The sequence below is a fragment of the Psammomys obesus genome, unplaced genomic scaffold, assembly GCF_907164565.1.
Source record: "Psammomys obesus unplaced genomic scaffold, mPsaObe1.curated_primary_1811, whole genome shotgun sequence".
In the NCBI taxonomy this organism is placed as follows: Eukaryota; Metazoa; Chordata; class Mammalia; order Rodentia; family Muridae; genus Psammomys; species Psammomys obesus.
Genome location: NW_026590707.1, coordinates 699,732 through 717,898, shown reverse-complemented (window position 1 = coordinate 717,898; position 18,167 = coordinate 699,732). Strand labels below are relative to the sequence as shown.

The 18,167-nt window shown below is 40.5% G+C and overlaps 2 protein-coding genes across 4 annotated transcripts in view; one reads left to right on the top strand and one right to left on the bottom strand.

Annotated features, from left to right (window-relative positions):
• Ralgapa1 (Ral GTPase activating protein catalytic subunit alpha 1) overlaps positions 1–15,195 on the top strand; it is a 230,518-nt gene extending 215,323 nt beyond the window's left edge. For all 3 annotated transcript variants that reach the window (XM_055608685.1, XM_055608684.1, XM_055608686.1), the window contains 2 exons: positions 4,982–5,106; positions 13,829–15,195. In XM_055608685.1, the coding sequence (XP_055464660.1) occupies positions 4,982–5,106; positions 13,829–13,977 (274 nt within the window). In that variant the 3' untranslated portion in view covers positions 13,978–15,195. The remainder of the gene's footprint in view (positions 1–4,981; positions 5,107–13,828) is intronic.
• Positions 15,196–16,102: 907 nt separating this feature from the next.
• On the bottom strand, positions 16,103–18,167 carry Insm2 (INSM transcriptional repressor 2; the record flags this gene model as incomplete). Its single annotated transcript, XM_055608706.1, has 1 exon — positions 16,103–18,167. A coding segment is annotated over one exon (1,014 nt), but the record flags the coding sequence as incomplete, so codon positions are not given.

Sequence of the window (18,167 nt, the reverse complement as noted above, 5' to 3'; positions counted from 1 at the left end):
CTGTAGGGTGGGTTTTTCCCTGTATGTATTATATAAATCATTAAACCATAAAACTTAAGAGAAAAGTAATAGTAAAAATCTTTGATGTTTGTTTACAATTATAGTTTTCATAATGTATTAATTATGCTTTATTCATTTTATGTATATGTTTGTGTGCATGAAAAACTTTCCATTTCTTTTAGTCTAATCATAAGTTACATTCTAGCTAAAAGTACAACCTACTGAATCATGACTTGGGATCAGTGATCACAAAACTAACAATGAGGCTGGGCATGGTGGGTTCACCCCTTTAATCCAGACACTTGAGAGGCAGAAATAGATGACCTACAGCGCAAGTTCCGGGAGAGCCAGAGATAAATAATTGAGAGACCCTGTCTCCAAAAAAAAAAAAAAAAGTGAAAGTGTTCTTATTTCTCATAGTAAAAGCAGTTATTAAGATTAAGAAAATTGTAGAGACTGAAGGTTATAACTTCTTTAAGGAAGATTAAATCCCCCCTTTAGTCTAGCCTCTTTGCAGTTCAATAAAATGAAAATATTTACTGCTTAACGCTTTCTTCATGTTCAGTGTCCTTATGTGAAAATAAATGAAAAGCCCTCTATACATACCACAAATAAGAAACATTGCCAACATTATTACAGAGTCCTGACAAACGAACGTAGGTATATTTTGGATGGATGGATGCTCACTTTGTAGCCCAAACTATTTCCTACCGTGGTATTGAAAACTTTCCTTAGATCAGGGCGTAGTAGAGTACACCTGTAGTTCCAGAAGTTAGCTTGGACAGGATAGAAACAGTGAAAGGAAAGGGGGTGTAAAATCAGCACATACCATTTTACAAAGATGTGTGCCAAACTTTAAACTAGACAGAAACAATATGGTTACATTGCTGATGGAGAGGATTTGTTCAGAAGAGTAGATAAAGAGCTACTTTGAGATTTACAATTTCTAAAAGCTCATTAAAGCAATTTTACAGATATACTCCCTATATTTGCATATATTGCAAAGATCATTGGCCTTCATAAAAATATTGGACATACTTAAGTTCAAGGAATATGTAACAACATTTGTACCACTGTAGCAATGAAAATAAATAATTCTCTGGACAGATGTAGGGAGACCTTTGGGCAGCAGTGTATTTGAATTCTTTAAAGCCCTAATAGAACAAATAGGAGCAGATGGTGATATCCCCATGAACTGTAGAAAGGAGAATTCATACGTATCTTTCCAGAGCCAGCCAGGATAAAACTGGGCTCATTTTCTTAACAGCCCGTCTTGAAACTTAAAATTAAAAGCAATTACTCAAAATGTCTACTAATGTAAACTTAATGAAGTTCAGCTTAGATTTAAACTACTTCTTTGTGACAGAACATGTATAGTGCCCTTCATTATTTTCAGAATTGTAATATCCCTCCCCCTTTTCTGCTTTCCAGAAAGCACAAGGATGGAGGATTACTGAGTAATTATATTGCTGTGATTGCTGCACCTGTGTGGGTGAGGCACAGGTGTAAGTTTCTCTGTGTGTGTGTGTCTGTGTCTGTGTGTCTGTGTGTGTGTATGGGTACCTGTGTGTGTGAGTTTGTGTAGGGATGGGTGTGTAGGTAGGTGTGTGTTTGATAAAGCTACTTCTATGTTAAAGATTCTTACCAGTTAAAGGTCTCCTTTATCAAAATTTTAAGCTAATTTTACCTTGAGATATTTTAAAATTCACAACAAACACTTCTCTGAATTCAACTTAGATCTGTGCTTTAAATTAAATTTTAGTTCTGAATATCTTTGTTAGCTCCCCTTCACCTTTTCATCATCTTACTCATTTTAGTGTTTTAATTTTAATAACATTGGCAGCACTCACTCGCAGTAGGAATATAGCTTGAGTTATCCTCTTTTTGCTAGCCACTGAGTTTGTGTATGCCACTCAATTTATAGGTTCTAATAACTTCTCCTGAGAGAGCTGCCTCTTTAAGAGTCTGACCAGCTGTGGGGATACAGGCATTCACTGCTTTAGGCATTCCCTGGTAAGCTGCAGATACTAAGGCTCCTCTTGAGAGATTTAAGATCATTGCAATTGCAAGCATGCCTTGGATCCAGGAGTAGCAGAAGTTGTCACATCTCCTAGTTGTGTTTTCTGAACCAAAAACTGGAGGTGTGTGTATGGTCGCTTGGGTTGGTTTGTCTTTAAATGATTTAACTTGGCTGCAACCAACTTAGAGAAACTATAAGAACATTTACTTTTAGAAGGGGGGTTATGTTAGGCTGTAGGTACTTACCAAGCCAATAGTGTTTTCTGAAGTTAACCCAGAAAGGAAAGGTCAGGGTTAGTCTGTGCTAGTCCATGCTAAGTGATGCAGTGTCCCACTTAAAAACTCGCTCCTTCCCGTAGACGCAGACAGCTCAAAGTTAAGAAGCCTGTTTTCACTAAGGAAGATCTATTGACATTTTATTAAGCACACTGTATCTTGTATAAATTTAAAATGTTGCATGTCCGGAAAGCCTTGTCCACAGGACTGTGCTATGGGTTAGGGCTCTCCCAGTTTATAATCCTTTACATGGCACAGTAGGTTACCCTTCAGTGTACTTGATTTACAGATCTTTTTTTTTTTTTTTGCCTTGATAAAGTTGGCACATTGAAGCGATCCTCCTTGTTTTAAAAATATTAACATTGGCCTTTTCTGCCTAGTTTTTCTATGCAAACTCTAAATATAATAAGATAAAGTAAAATATTTCATTTATAGGCCCTCTGAAAGTAGAGCATTTTCAAAGCAGGTAGGTGTCTCCACCCTACTTTTCATGAAGCGTTTTGCCCATTCAAGCAGACTTTTAAAAACAGCTTGTTTTGATAGCAGACTGTTCTCCTGTGGGCCTTCAGCCTTTGCTTCCTGGCAGCACCTTTGGTGCGAAAAGAGAGTGATCAATTGGGAGACTATCAGTGCCAGCATGCATAGAGTGATAAGTTAACACACCACTGGGAATTTCTAGGGCCCACCAAGATACTTCACTTCTAATGTGCTAACAAGCTCACTTTTCTACCTCTTGCCTCTTCAGTTATTTTTTTTCTCAGAAGAGCTTAGAAGTTGAGTGCATCAGGCATAATGAAAAGCTCTGTAGGAGGGAGAAGCAATAACCCCATTTTTCCCTTTTCAGCCAAATAGAAAATTAGTTTCTGGTAATACACAAAGGCCAGTATTTTTTGTACAAGGGGCACTGCTGTGAATCAAAGGACTCTATTAACTGCAGAAAATTCGGCAGCTGTGAATCTCCCCCAATGAAAAAGGTACTTTCCAACAAGTTGTGAGATATGTGGTATTATTTAGATTGAACCGTCAGTTTCGTCCTCTTCCATTTAGAACCATATATCTTCTTTTTAAATGTGCGAGGTTACTTTTCTATGTTAAATTTGCCTCTAGAAAATGTCTGCTACTCTTCCATAAAATCCTTTACCACCCATCATTTTAATACAACATCTTATCCTGTTGCTACATATTTCATAAGTAAAATTCTTTTGGAGTTCAACCATAGTGTGCAGAATTGAAAATAATAAATTATAAAGAGGTAGAGCACAGGTTATTTCAATAGTTGAAGCAAAAACATAAATTGTAATCCAAGAAGATAGTGTACAAGCCATTAAAAGGGCAAATGATCCATTAAAGTCAAGTCCCAATGAGCACTCAGTCTTGCCTCTGACCAGCAGACTTTTTGCTACCAATTAATAAACTTTTGCAAATGTAACTGGCCATGATATCACCCATTAAATTAGCAGTTTAAATTATCTCCCAAGTGATCTTTACTAGTTTGAGTTGTAATTCCTAGAATTATAGAACGAAATATTGAATTGTAATTTTTAAAAGAGAATAAGAAATTTTAAGATGGAAAGACTAAAATGTCTTTTGGGTTGGAGAGTGAGTGGAAAAAGAAAAACCAAAAAACCATGGGTGAGTTTTTGCTGTCCCTATTTAAATGTCTTTTCATTGTCTTTGTTTAAATGTCAACATCGCGCACCAAGTACAGCAGGAAACCTTAAAACCTCAAGAAGAAACGTTAGGTGGTTTCTCAGTTCAGGAACTATGCGACATGAAGTCGGCTTGTGCTTCTTCCTGATAATTGTCTGCTGCTACCTGCTGCTCTACATTTTGACAGCCATTTCCATAGTTGCTTTCATGAACAACAGAAATATTCTCTCCCTTTCTTGCCCTTTCTGTGCTTACAGCACAATCAGACCTGCTGAAACAGGAAGCCTGGAGTGGGTTGTTCAGAAGCAACGACACTTCGAGGTACTGGTTGCTTGTCAATAATATCAGGGAATAATATGTGGTGAGAGGGAAGTACAGTCTCTCTCTGTCAGTGTCAGGGCCCTGTAGATGCTTTGTTGGACAGGATGTAGGAGTCCCGTGGACTCTTTGCAAAAATTCCTGCTTGTTTCAGTGTTGTAATTGACACACAGATTCAGCTATGCATTTATCTTAACTGCATGAAGTTATTTGAGGATTATAGCAACAGTAGTCTTCCATTCAAAATGGGAACAATTGTTGAGAAAATGCAGGGATTTTAAAAAATGAAGATATGCAGGAATTTCACAATAAGTCTTTACAAATAAAAAAGGAGAAATTGGGACATAGTATTTTAGTCAGCAGTGTGATTTTATTGAATGGCTTTTGAGAGTAAATCTGCAGATGAAAGTTGATTAACAAGATAAGATGGGCCCAGGCTGGCCAGCTATTGTTGAATCTTTTCTCAAACTGTTCTAATAATAAATATTATAATTATTCTCTAGTAAACCTCCAATTAAACTATCATTCCTCATGGAGTCAGGAGAAATAAACTTCCGCTAAGTACATCTTTATACTTTTAAAAGGGAGTTTTTGGTCCTGTGCAGTTTTTGGGCAGCGGGCGGCTCCCTGAATAAAGATGCGCTATTGTGGACCTCTCGTAAGATTTGCTTGTTCACAATGTACTGCATCTCAGTTCATCCTTAACAGAAGGGATCAGCTATGAGGAGAGAGCACGGTACCTGCAGACAATTGTCCAGCACCACTTGGAACCAACAACATTTGAAGACTTTGCAGCACAGGTTTTCTCTCCAGCTCCCTACCATCACTTACCTTCTGACCCAGGTAAGAGGAAAAGAAAGAATTGATTACTTGTCACAAACCCAAAATGCAATACCCTTTTCTTAAATCTTGGTTGAATAAAATTCTGATCATTTACATATATTACTCATGACTGTTTTGAGTTTGGCCTGTAAGTTTAATTTGTTTTCTTTTATTTGCATGTGGTTTCTTAAAAATCCAGTGATCTTCATAAAAGTACATGATCCACATCTTAACACAATCACTGGCTCTTGCTTTTCATGCGATTCTGAAGTATCTGCAGAGGGAACTTTAGAGGATCAAATTGTATGGCCTAGGATATGTTGTCATCATCCCTAACTTTACAAGTAAAGCTAAACCAGCCTAGATTTAGAAGCATTTATTACAGCAAGTTATGTGATAATATTTGAAGATTTTAAAAGGGTACTGCATTAGTACAGTTAACTAATTTTAAAGAAATCAGAAAAAAAATGACTCATGGCCTTCCTATTCTGTAATATCTTGCACTCCTTATGATTGTTTCATTTATTTTCCCTCTTTAGATCATTAAGTATCAGTTCTGTTTATCTGAAGGTAAGACAAAGTATCAACCAAAACACCTTCTGTTCTCCCGTTTCCTTTTTTCAGAATTAGCAAGCTCTGTGCTTGTAACTCAGACAGTAAGAAAACTTAACACTGCCCTGGTTCATACTAAACATTTCAGAAGTTGTCACTAAATTTTCTTCCCAGAATTATACTAACTAACCCGGTCTGCATGAAGCACTAACATGGCTGGGGGATAAAGCAACTAATGCCAGGACTCCTTGACTAAAATTAGTTATACCTTGTTGGATTGACTTTCTTGTTTGTTTCTCAGCATGAAAAAGTAGCTCTATCGAACTGACATTGTGTGTCTTTGTGGTTTTGCAATGCATTCTGTTGTCACCAGATATGTGAAGTCACCCGTTGGCTCTTCTCTGTGCACCTTGTGCTACACTAGGCACCTGAGGTCCAGCAGTGAGTGTTGGTGGTGTCCAAGAGAGGCACAGAGAGCACAGTAGGGACCTGACCACAGTGAACTACTTCTCACTCTCCTTATGTCACATACATTTTTATATCAGATAAGTTTAAATTCACAGCACACTCTTTTAAACCTAATTCGTTTTTTAATAATTTATTTAGTTTTATTTTATGTGCATTAGTGTAAAGGTGTCATATCCCTTGGAATTGGCATTACAGACAGTTGTGAGCTGCCATGTGGGTGCTGGGAATCGAACCCGGGTCCTTTGGAAGAGCTGACAGTGCTCTTAACCACTGAGCCATCTCTCCAGCCCCACCTAATTCATTTTTAAAGAAAATTATAATTTTCAGTTGAAGTTTCATTAATGAAATTATAGCTTTTCTTCCACTAATGATTAATTTACCATCAGAAAAATAATCATATCAAGCAACTTAGAAACCTTTGAACTAATATAAAATCTTAGCAAAGAGAAAATAAGATAAGAAGTGCAAGATTCACTTTCATAGATAGGCACTACATAAAACTAATCATTTTGGCATTAAGATAAAAAGGTAAAAGAAGGGTATCAAATTCAGGAACAGCAAAATGTAAATCACTTATGTATACCCGGGCATTGTCATTCTTAAAGACCATCTTATAAAGTGTAAGGCTATATTAAAGAAATAGGAATAATACTCATGTGTCTCATGACGTCGACAAATTTTATGACCAGAAAATCCTGGTAGGCATCCTGAGCTCACTCTCCACTTCTGCTTACAAGAGCTGTTCCGTTTCTGTTGTTATCCACCAGCAAGAATCTTTAGTGTTTGTCATCTTAAAGTGATTCTCATGGTTTGTGTGTTTCCTGCACATTGAGCAGGTGCACACATAGGAAGTAAGTGACATTTGGAGATTTGGAGACATCAGCACAGGATGGTGTTACCATTGCCATCTAGAGCTACATTGTCTTCATTGTTAATGCGTCAGTGTTTTTGTGAATTCATTCAACAAGATACTTGATCGAAACAGTAATAAAAAATGTGAATTTAAACATGGGCCTACAACTTTTCAAGTTAACCTTTAAAAATTGCCTACACTTGTAAGACCATTGGAGACATGCACTCCAGTTTCATAAAAAGGTGTTCTACCTGTAAATGACATGTATCAGTATTTCACACTTTTAATAGTCATGATAAATTTTTATCAGAATGGTACTCAGGTCAACACAATAAAAACCATAGTTACAACGCAGAGTATCCGAAGAATAATTTTTCTCCTATTTATTTTAACTCTTCATTTTCCTGTCATTTTTACAAACTCTTATATAGAAAACTATCTTTTAAGCTTTAAGTCAAAATGAGAAACTGAAATAAGCCACATAACAATTTGGACCTGCTACTTTGCAGGAAAAAAAACATAATGTAATATTTATTGAATTTTTTTTTTTTTTTTTTTTGGAGACAATAGCTCAAGTGAGCTTTGAACTCTTATGAGCCAGTAGGATTTTAGGCTGCACCAGCCAGCTAAATTCATTTTTTTAATCATAAAGTTGGTTTGCCTCATTCAGGAAATGGATTATTGCTATTGATAATCAACTTTAGATATCCTGTGTATATAAAACAATATTAGTCAATAGTAACATACTTGAAATTATATCTTTTAAAAATGCTAATATGCAGATTATATTCCTTGTAGCAGCCCTGTAATACACTGTATTCTACTTTATTTAGACTCACTGGAATAATACCAAAAAACAAACAAACAAAAAAAACCTATATTCTTAAAGGACTGGAAGAATAGCCCAGTGGTAGAATGTATGTTTACCAGACTCAGGAGTCCTGGCTGAGCTTATTCCCTAATTGGGGAAAAAAAAAAAGTTTATGTGTGTTTATATAACTCTGTTCATCTAAAAATTTCTGGCTAACAGTAATCTTCTAATACTGATGATTTAAATCTAAGAAGATTTTTCATGTAACTTTATTTAAATGGATGTGAGGGATTTCAGTGTACCATAATTGACCTATAAATTTCATAACTGTATTTGCTCAAAATGTGCTGTCTGTGGCACTAGACTGATAGCATGAGGGAAATTATTCTTATCCCTAAGGTCATTGAGGGAAATGCTGTGATGTCACGCTGTGTTGATCTCCCAGAACTACATTAAAACATTACTCAATTTTTCTTGACCTTTATTTTTTTAAGTTACAGGAAAAATTGTTTTATCTTTGTCAGGCATGAATGTGGAAAACATCAAAAGTTTTGTGTATATACGTATATACACACACAAACAGTATATTTCTTTTAACTGTAGACTTGAGAATAAGATCATTCTTGTTCCTGGCCAGATGACAATGATAGTTTAGACATATACACATTTTTCCCTAATGTTACCTAGATTTTTCTGCTGTCTTGGCTTTTTTTGTAATAAAAAATTATAAAATGTTAAGGAACAGAATCCTATTTTGCTGTGTATGATAAATACTTAGTTTGTCTTTCTCGATTTTTTTAAAAACACCCCATAATTATTCTAATGCTATGGATTCTCATTATATCTGGAATTTCGGTTTATCTGGAACTACTTCTATGCCTCTATTACTGTTTTTCAACAGCTTAGCTATTTAATTCTTTAGTGGTTACGGGCTTGACTAATGACTTGATTATCTACAAGTATGCACATGAATATATGTACATATAGATGCATCTATATATGCACCACTTATATGATTATCTTTAGAAAACTTGTGACACAGGTTTAATCTAGAGGAAAGTTAAAAAGTAATCATTTCATTATAAAAATCAATAAATTATGAAAATATTCAAATAAATTATGTCATCAAAATCAGAAATAACTTAGAGTGAGTCTGAAGACCTAGAGCAACTTCCAGCCCCCCTCATTCTAACCCCAGTCTTGCTGTTAATTCCCATGCTAGATGTTGTCATATGTAGGTAGGTTCAGATGTGTGGCTGTCAGGTCTGTCTTTGTGGGTCTTTAAGGAGGACGTGTCATCAAAATTAGACATTGGTTTAGGTACTTTGAGCTCAGTATCAAAAGATGCATTTTAAAAAAAAAATGTTAGTTTAAACTTCTCTACCAGTCATTGAAATAATCTAAAAGAAAGTATATTTTCTCCATAAGATACTAATATAAAAACCTAACCATATTAAAAGTGTAATCAGTTTCCTTCAGTATATTAGCCTAATCTATAAATTTTTTTGATACTTTTAAAATCAGATTCCTGCTCAAATGTACATGTCAGTAGATCAGTCTGAACTTGTAGACAGGCAAATGTGCTCTGTTCAGAATCTTGGTCTTGGAAATGTGACTTTTATGTTATGAATCAGCAGATGAAACTGACTTAAATAGCATAAATTGTGGCAGTAGTTACTGGGTTCAGCTTTTATATAGAACACTCATTTGGATATAAAACTTTTGTAGTGAAAGTAAGAAAATAATAATTGAGCATGGGACACTGCCCCTACTGCAGTCCGTGGTATGTGGACACTGTCATTCAGTCTTAGCAGCGTGTCTATGCAAGTTTAAAAGGTAAAAGAAATGATGTCTGGACCACCACCCACAGGGAGTGAGGCCAGCATTGCATCCTGACCCTGTCTGCCTTCAGGGCTCATGGTCCCAACATCGCCATGATTTCATCTAGTCGGTTCTCAGCCCCTTGCTATTGCTATCGAGGAGGGAGGGAGAGACAGAGACAGAGAGACAGAAAGAAATTGATTACCCAATACCCATCACATTTACAACTCAGAAACTGTTAGACATTTGTGTTGGAGGGATCTACTTTCTCACTGACAACTCCTTTAAAAAGAGTTTTAGGATTGCCAGGGAAGATGGATGTTTTAAAATCAGACTAATCTATATTTAAGTTGTAATCCTGACATTTATACCACATGAAGTCAAATCAGTCTGTGCTGTACCAGTTCTCTCATTAGTCAGGAGGAGATAAAATGCAAGGAGCCTAATCTGGCTTATACAGGTCTACAGCAATAGTTTTCGAATAGCTTGAAATGAGTCCACTTTTGTTGTCTGTATTTCTGTGCAGTTTGTTTTTAAATAATATCTTCCTTTATGACAGGTTAGGGTTCAGTCTGTGTAATCCTAATCATTGACTCTGTAAACAACATTAAAAAGCAGTAGGTTTATTGGAATAATTGACCTTTAAGGCTGGTGTTTTATATATCAGAATAAGAGAGGATAAACCCTTTGATTTCTGAAAGCTTAAACCTAAATGTATGTTATAGATATTCTCCACATTTGGATGGTTATATTTCATAGGTGATAATTTTTTTTTCAAAAATATGTCTCATTTCTACCCTTCCTTCCAAACCCTCATCTGTTCTGAGTCAAAGTCTTCTGTTTTCTGTAGTAGTTTTTTATGTAACCAGACTTACTTTATACCTGTTACACACCAGGCTCTTTGCTACATAGTCATTAATCTCCACAAATTGATAAGGTAACTGTCATTGTCTCCATTTCACAAATAAGAAAATGTCCCCAGTCAGCTTGTCAAGATTAAATAAAACAAGAGATGGGCTAGCAAAAAGTAAGGTGCTTGTCACCAAGCCTAACGACCTGAATTTGATCCCCAGGAACCGTATGGCGGAGGGAGAGAGCTAGCTCTCACAAGCCGTCTCTGCCTGCACTCTGCACCGTGCATTGCACACACGGTGGGGGTGGGTAAATGAACGAGTGTAACTACATCGTTATCACTATAATAAAGCAAGAGACCAGAAGTCCCGAGCCCCATTTTTTTCTAACACATTCACATTGTCTTTTAGTTTGTCCAATTGAAGTTACTTTCAAATTTACAGTATTTTAAAGGCTTTATAAGCCAATAACTTCAGGGAATTTTAAAGTAGCCATGCTTGTCAGCATATAGTACAAACTAAACCCAAATAAATTTTTAAAGTCATTTATGTTCCCTTTTAAAATGTCTGTGGAGCCTCCCAAAGTCATATCGATGGTATTATCTATGATAGTTTATGATACTCAGCATGCAGTATACCAGCTCGTACAGTCAAAATGTAGACGCAGTCAGTGGAGCGCCTTCTGTCGCGCACAGGCAGGGGAGCCATGGGTACTTTTTAAGCTACCCTGGAAGATACAGAAGGACAAAAATAATTCAGTCATATCTTCATGACTCATGGAGTGTAAATCAATAATTAGGAAGGATAGACTGTGATAGGAAATGGCAAGTGTGATCATAGTCTTTACAAACCAAAGCCAAGGCCTGCCTCCTGTGAGCTGTTATGGAGTATGGCTGTGCTGAGTATATTCCATGTGTGTCATTCTCAGACTCTAAGCATGAGACCTACACCAGCCCTGCCTCCGTTTGTTTCACTTTAATTACATGCTGGAGATCTTAATGGATTGTGAGGTAATAAGACATGGAAAGATTGCTGGTTTTGAGGAAAGTATCTTCTAAATAGAGAAGCAGGGTATTCCCCCAGATGCCCAAAGAAGGGCCTTCTTTACTGTTGTTAGAAAATAGTAAAAGAGCAGGGGCTAGAAAGATAACTCAGCAGCTAAAAGCACTGGTTGCTCCTCCAGAGAACCAGGGTTCAATTCCCAATACCCACATGGTAGTTTATACCTGCCTGTAACTCCATTTCTGCAGTATTCAACACCCCCAAACAAACATATATGCAGGCAAAATACCAATGCATGTAAAAATTTTTAAAGGGGGGGAGAGTGAAAAACACTCATTCTCCCTGTCAAACCACCTTCAAGAGTGCTGGAGTTTCAGCCAATAGAAACAGTTGATGAAAACATTTTGTTTTTCTCCAAAGACTGTTTGGTTTGAGGATTGCAAATTAAATAAAGAAATACTCTTGGTTTTTAGAGACAGGGTTTCATGTTTAACAGAGCCCTGGCTGTCCTGGAGCAGGCTGGCCTGGAACTCACTAACATCCACCTGTCTCTGCCTCCTGAGTGCTGGGATCAAAGGTGTGCGCTGCCTCACCAGTCAGGAAATACTCTTTACTGGGATGCTTGAAAGCAGCAGTCTTGAGTAAAAATTTCGTGGTGCTGTAAATGTCACATGTCTGCGCTCTCCAAGATGGCAGCAGCTAACCAGGCACTTGAATGTGGAGAGTGCAGCAAGGAATGTAAATGTAAATGCTTAATTCTGATTACATAAAGCTTAAACACTTGAATGTGGCTGTTAATCTCATTACACTAAAGGCTTCATGAGTGAATCGTGAGACAGTACAGTGAACACATTAGACAGTAGACGTTTCTTAGCGCTCTCACAGACTTTTTTCCTGTTCTCTTTTCCTATTTGAACTTGTTTTGTTAGTTGGTAAGTATGACACCTGGACTGGCAGAGCATTGGTCATTGTGGAACATCCCCACCCTAACTCATTGCATGCCAGTTGTGTTCATAATACAAGCCTGGTTGTTCTCTGTTGCTCAGGGAACTGGCACTGCACAGTTCCCTCATAGCTCTCGCTGTCAGCTCTTTTGTTCTCCACTCTGCTCACCACTGCATTTCTCCCTTCACAGCAGACAGGCATGCACTGCTAATTCTGTTCCTCCAAACCTCCACTAGAGACACTGCCCTCGGGGTAACGGTGCTGGGAGGGAAGACCTCTCCTCACACTGCAGCACCAGGAAGCTCAGCTACTGCTGCTTGCCGGCTTTTCCCAGCCCGTGCACCTGGTTTCCCGATATGAGCTGTGGGCTTACATTCTCTGAATATTCTGGTCTGTGTCTCTGTGAGCCAGCCCAGATCATTGGGAAAAGTGAACTTGAGCAAAATACTTCCTGCTTTATTTTATAGGCCATCCTCATCTCGGTTAGAAAGGAGATGTTGGAGAAGATACTTTGAGCAGGCAGTACACGGGTATGAATGACAGGAGTTTCCCTTAGAAATGTGTGTATGTCCCTAAGCATAATTATACTGTTTGGTCTTTAAAAGTGCTTTGAAGAATTCCTTGGGGGGATATATTTTTAAGATATCTCAGTAGGATCTATATTCCTTATCGAACATTTTTGTTTTTCTTTTACAAATATGTATACCTTCAGATTTAAGCGTGAGTATTTCATTACATAGAAATACTAGCATAATTTTCCCAAGCCCAAAGTATCAGGCTCTGGGAAAACTGCCTATAAATGACACAGGATTTTCCTATCTGGATTTGTTTTGCTTCTTTTAAAAATCTGTGTCTGCTAATTCTACTGTTAACTGTAAACATCTCAGCTAATGAACATAAAAGCGTATGTCTGACAGACTTTGAGGTCAGTTTGTCTTTTCTGACTAGCTTTCAAATGAAAATTCCTGTATTTTTTCATCTCCCAAGAATTTGTCTGCTCCTTCTACAGCCTCCTTAAGTACCTAGCATGGTCTGCTAAGGACCTTCCTGTTAGGAGGCGAGCATGTGGTGGTGTTTCGGACCCTCTCTGGCTGTCAGTGATAAGGCTGGTCTTCCTTCTCATTTCCCGTGCCCTTCCCTGCATGCTGGTGGTACTTTGGATCCCTGTTCTTTCAGGCCCAAGGTTTTACTTCCCGCAGCTTTTTTCCAGGGTGCTGGCTCTGGACACGATGATTGGTTGCTGTCTTTAATCAGATGACATGAACCACCAGCTCACAGGGTTTTGAATACATTAGTAAACATTGGGGAACAAGTCTGGGATTTGCTTTTTTACCTCTAAAGTCCTCCTAAAGGGCTGGGATCCTGCTCCAGATTGCCAGCAGAAAGGTTGTTCCAGTGTGAGAGGCTGAGGAATACTAATGTGCTCACTCTCTCCTACAGGATCCTACCCAGAGATTCCACCCAGTGACGCCCCCACAGCAGCACAGGTAGACGGGGCTGACCTGGCCTCGCCAATGTCTCCTCGTACTAGCAAAAGCCGCATGTCCATGAAGCTGCGTCGGTCCTCTGGCTCAGCCAATAAATCCTAAGGAGACAAACAGCCCAGCAGTGATCAGCAGTAGCCACCCTGATCAGCAGTGGTGTTAACTCTTTCAGGCCTTATGTTTGCCATAATATTCATGTTCCTTTCTGTACATTTATTTGAGAAAACACTGGACTTAAAGTAATGTTCAACTAAATATTTGGACTATTTATTTAGTTCAGTTTTTTTCCCCACACTCCAAGATGTCATGTGTTGAGGGTCTAGTTTTATTACACACTTCACCTTCCTAGATAATCATGTCTAAGTAGTACTACCTTCGAGTTCATGATTAATGTTAAACCAAAATATAATTGGACAGATAGTCTTGTGTTATTTATTGTGCCTCATTACAACTTCATGATTGAATAAATACAAAGTTGTTACTGTTGTAACTTTTTTGGTAGTACTGGGAATATAAGCCAGCATCCCCAGACAGTGCAAAGCACATTGTCTTGTCCTTTACAGCCAGCCCTACAGGTGTAAGCTGACGTAAGCATTTAGAGAGTTAGGGCAAAGCTGCACATCTCTTTGCACATCGGATGTGTACAGACTGTTAATGTTACCAACAGGATCACTCCAACAGCCCTGCAGCAGTCAGATTCCAACTGAAATTACATGGCTTAACTTTCTTCCCAAGTCAGTGTCTCATTTCTCAGCCGTGCAAATGATGACACAACATATTCAATAACTAGGAAAATCACCGCTGAACTTTGATTTCTGTTTAGCTCCCAAACAACTTGTTCGGCTTTTTTAGGTGGTATCACTGTTAAATGCTATTTCTGTTTCGAGGCAAAGGTCCTTCCTTTATTATTGACCAGCTTATTCTGGTGTGTCTGTGTACTTTCTTAAGTACCAAAAAAAGGTGGTGGAGAGAAGGGTGGAAATTTTTTCTTTTACAAATGTTTCGGTCAAATTATGTGTATTGTTAAAAAAGCAAAGGGAACATGGCCCAGGGTCTAGGTCAAAGCTAACGTTTCAGCACTAAACTGGCTGCGGGTGCAGGGTGGTTCCTGTAGTAGATGAGCCGGCCCTTTGTTTAGCATGGGCATCTCCTAAGGAAATGTAGCATGACTGATACCAACTGCATGTGTATATACATCAGCCTGACAAACCACAGAAGAGTAATTATGTATCATTCATGTAGTGTCTACAGATTTGTAATGAGACAAAAAGATGACATGGTCTTTAATAAAACAAAATAAAAATATTCTTCCCACTTCCCGTCCATGATCGTATTGTCTTTCATGTGTTTTCAGACTTTAAAGCAGCAGGTCTGTGTAGTGCCTCTATGGCATCCTAGCTAATCATGAAAAAGAAACATTCGTAAACATAAATGCGTTCAGTGCGTTATCTCAGAGGGCCTCCCACAGTAGGAGCACAAAGTCCTCCACTTGCTGTGTCTGGCCAGAAACTTGACCAAAATCAGTGTATCCATTCCAGGGCACTTGACTTTTTACATTTTCAGCATTTTTAAATACATTTTCAGGAATAAAACTTGGTACCAAAAATTTCTAAGCAAATTCTTAGAGTTCCTGTGTACTTTTTATGAAAACTCATGCTTATAAATAAAAACAGTCAACTGAGCGGAGAGATCCTGTAGGGGTATGATTAAACAGTGTAGAGTTTCCCACAGCCACCAGGAAGCATTTTTCAAAGGACAATCAAATTTAACTCCTTCCATGTTTCTATTGGGTTGATAATGTTAAGGAGATGGAGCTAAAGTGTTGACTTGAAACAATGAAACCAATTAGCACCATTTATATCATTCCTGTCATCTCCAGGTAGCAGTGTGGAGTAGATTTTCTTAAAAAAGGAATACTCATTCTATTTTCTGTTGTGTTTACTGGGGGGGGGGGGGGTGCAGAGTTAGGAAAAAAAAATAAAAAGCATTCACGTTCTCTCCTCCATGGAGCTGCAGTCTGCAGCTAGACTTCAAAGGAGGAATTCTTACTGGTTTTCAGCACCATTATATTCATTTGCAAGATATAATATCTCCTGCCTTTGTATTCTGTCATAATCGGCCCCTGAGACTCTCAAGTAAAACACTGGTAATGGGGAGGTAAGAAATGTGCCTTTGAAACTACACTGTGTTCAGCCATCTCTTAAGACAGAATAAAACAAGCATAGTCCACGTACATTTATTTGGCGGAACCATCTTACAAATCTGTTTGTCAAACGTCGCTCAGCCAGTGTCCCAGACTCTGGCTCTTGAAGGAATAGATACATAATATACACTGAATATGATTTACAGCAAGAAATTTAAAAGTTGCTCCTGAAAAGAAAATATAAAATATTGAGTGACTTGACATTCAGTTCCATGGTGAATTATAGATAGTAACATCTTCCTTAAGTTGAACAGTTTACGATGAAATATGCAGCAGATTTACAGCATGACCGCTACATAATTTAAATGAAATATTGCTAAAACATTCAAACTTTAGGAGTGATTATAGTATCCCAAAAAAAATGTTGTTTTGAAAAGAAAAATGTTAAGTAGCTCGTCCTGGATGCAGCACGTAAAATAGGTGACATTCAGAGGACACACCAAGCCCTTCCCATTAAGCTGCACCGTCCCCGCCTCTAAACCTAATTTAGAAGAAAGGACTAATGCGTTCAATTGAGGAAAGAAAGTTCCAGCAACACCATCACACCAGACAGCAACATCTGCGAGTTTCCTGTCCATTTACACGGGTCTAAACCTTCCCTGAAAGCTCGGCATCAGTCACCTAGCTTGATTCACAGAATATACGAGGCAAGAAATCTGACCCATTTAAAAAGAAACGGCCTAAGTGAAGTGCCTGTGATAGCAAGAGAAGAAAACGTTGGCGACTACCACTGTAGGTGGGAGCTTGTGTAGACAGACTTGCACGCGTTGACCGCGACTTTCCATAGGAACTACAACCATATAGGATTCATCCACTGGGGTCCCCAGCGTTCTCCAGGACGGGAAATGCTACGGCGGGAGTGGGGACTGAGGACTTGGAGCTGCCAGCTTTGGTCATGAGAACGATTGTACCAGATACATACCTGCTCTAGAGCGGGGTTTTTAGCGCTGCCCTCTCCCCGGGTGGGTCGTGACGGGGCAGGGGTAAGAGGGCCGGCATGGGAAGGGGAGGAAGCTGCAAGACGAAGAGAGCCCCTCGGAGGTTCCCGCATTGGTTTCTCCAGGCCAGGCCTCAGGTCTCAGCAGCCGGGCCTCAGCGGCATCTGCAGCAGCAGCACCTGCCGGCTCTCTGAGGGGTGGCACTTATTGATGTGCCGGGTCAGGCCCGGGGAGCTGAAGAACGTGGACGGGCAGTGCTTGCACGAGAAAATCTGCTGGGCGCCGCCGTCGGGTGCGCCTCCGGGGCCCGCTTCCGGGGGAGCCCCGACCAAGGCGGGCAGCAGCAGCTCCTCGCGGACAGCGTGCCACAGCCGGTGCTTCTCCCGGACGTCGGCGGACGGGCAGTGGGCCCCGCACAGCGGGCACGCGAGGGCGAGCGCGGCCGTGCGCTCCGGGCCGAAGCTCGGGGCTGGAGCGCGGCCCGGGCCCGCCTCGTGGGTGCCCAGGTGCTTGCGCAGATAGGCTTGGCGACGGAACTTTTTGTGGCAGTAAGGGCACACGAAGACCTCGGAGGTCGCCCCCGCGCCGGCGCCGCCCGGCCCGGGCCCGCGGCGCCCGAGCGGCAGCAGCTCCGGGTAGGGGCCGTGCGGCCGCGCGCCGCTGTCCGGGTGCTGAGCGTCGCCGGCGCTGTCCCGCGCCTGCGGGTGCTGAGCGTCGGTCCGCGGCAGGCGGCCGTTCTCCTTGCCCGCCGCCGGGGCAGGCTCCGGGGGGCGCGGCGGCGCGGGGGGCGCGGGACGGGGCTTGTGCCAGCGGCGGTGGGAGGCGAGGTTGGCGGGGCAGCTGAAGACCTTGTCGCACTCGGGGCAGCGGTACTCGACGCGCACGATGCGGGAGCAGCGGTGCTGGGCCAGCGCGAAGGGGTCGGCGTAGCGCTGCTTGCACAGCTGGCAGATGAACTCGCCCAGCGGCGTGCGCTCGCCGCCCGGGGCCCGCGCCGGCGCCCCCGGCTCCTCCTCTTTGATCTTCAGGCCGAGCACCGGGGACGTGGTCACCTCGTCGGCGAAGCTCAGCCTCCTCGCCGCCTTGGGCTTCCTGACGGCCGCGGGCGCCGGGGCGCAGCCCGGGGCGCCCTTGCCGCGGCGCTGGAGGCCGTG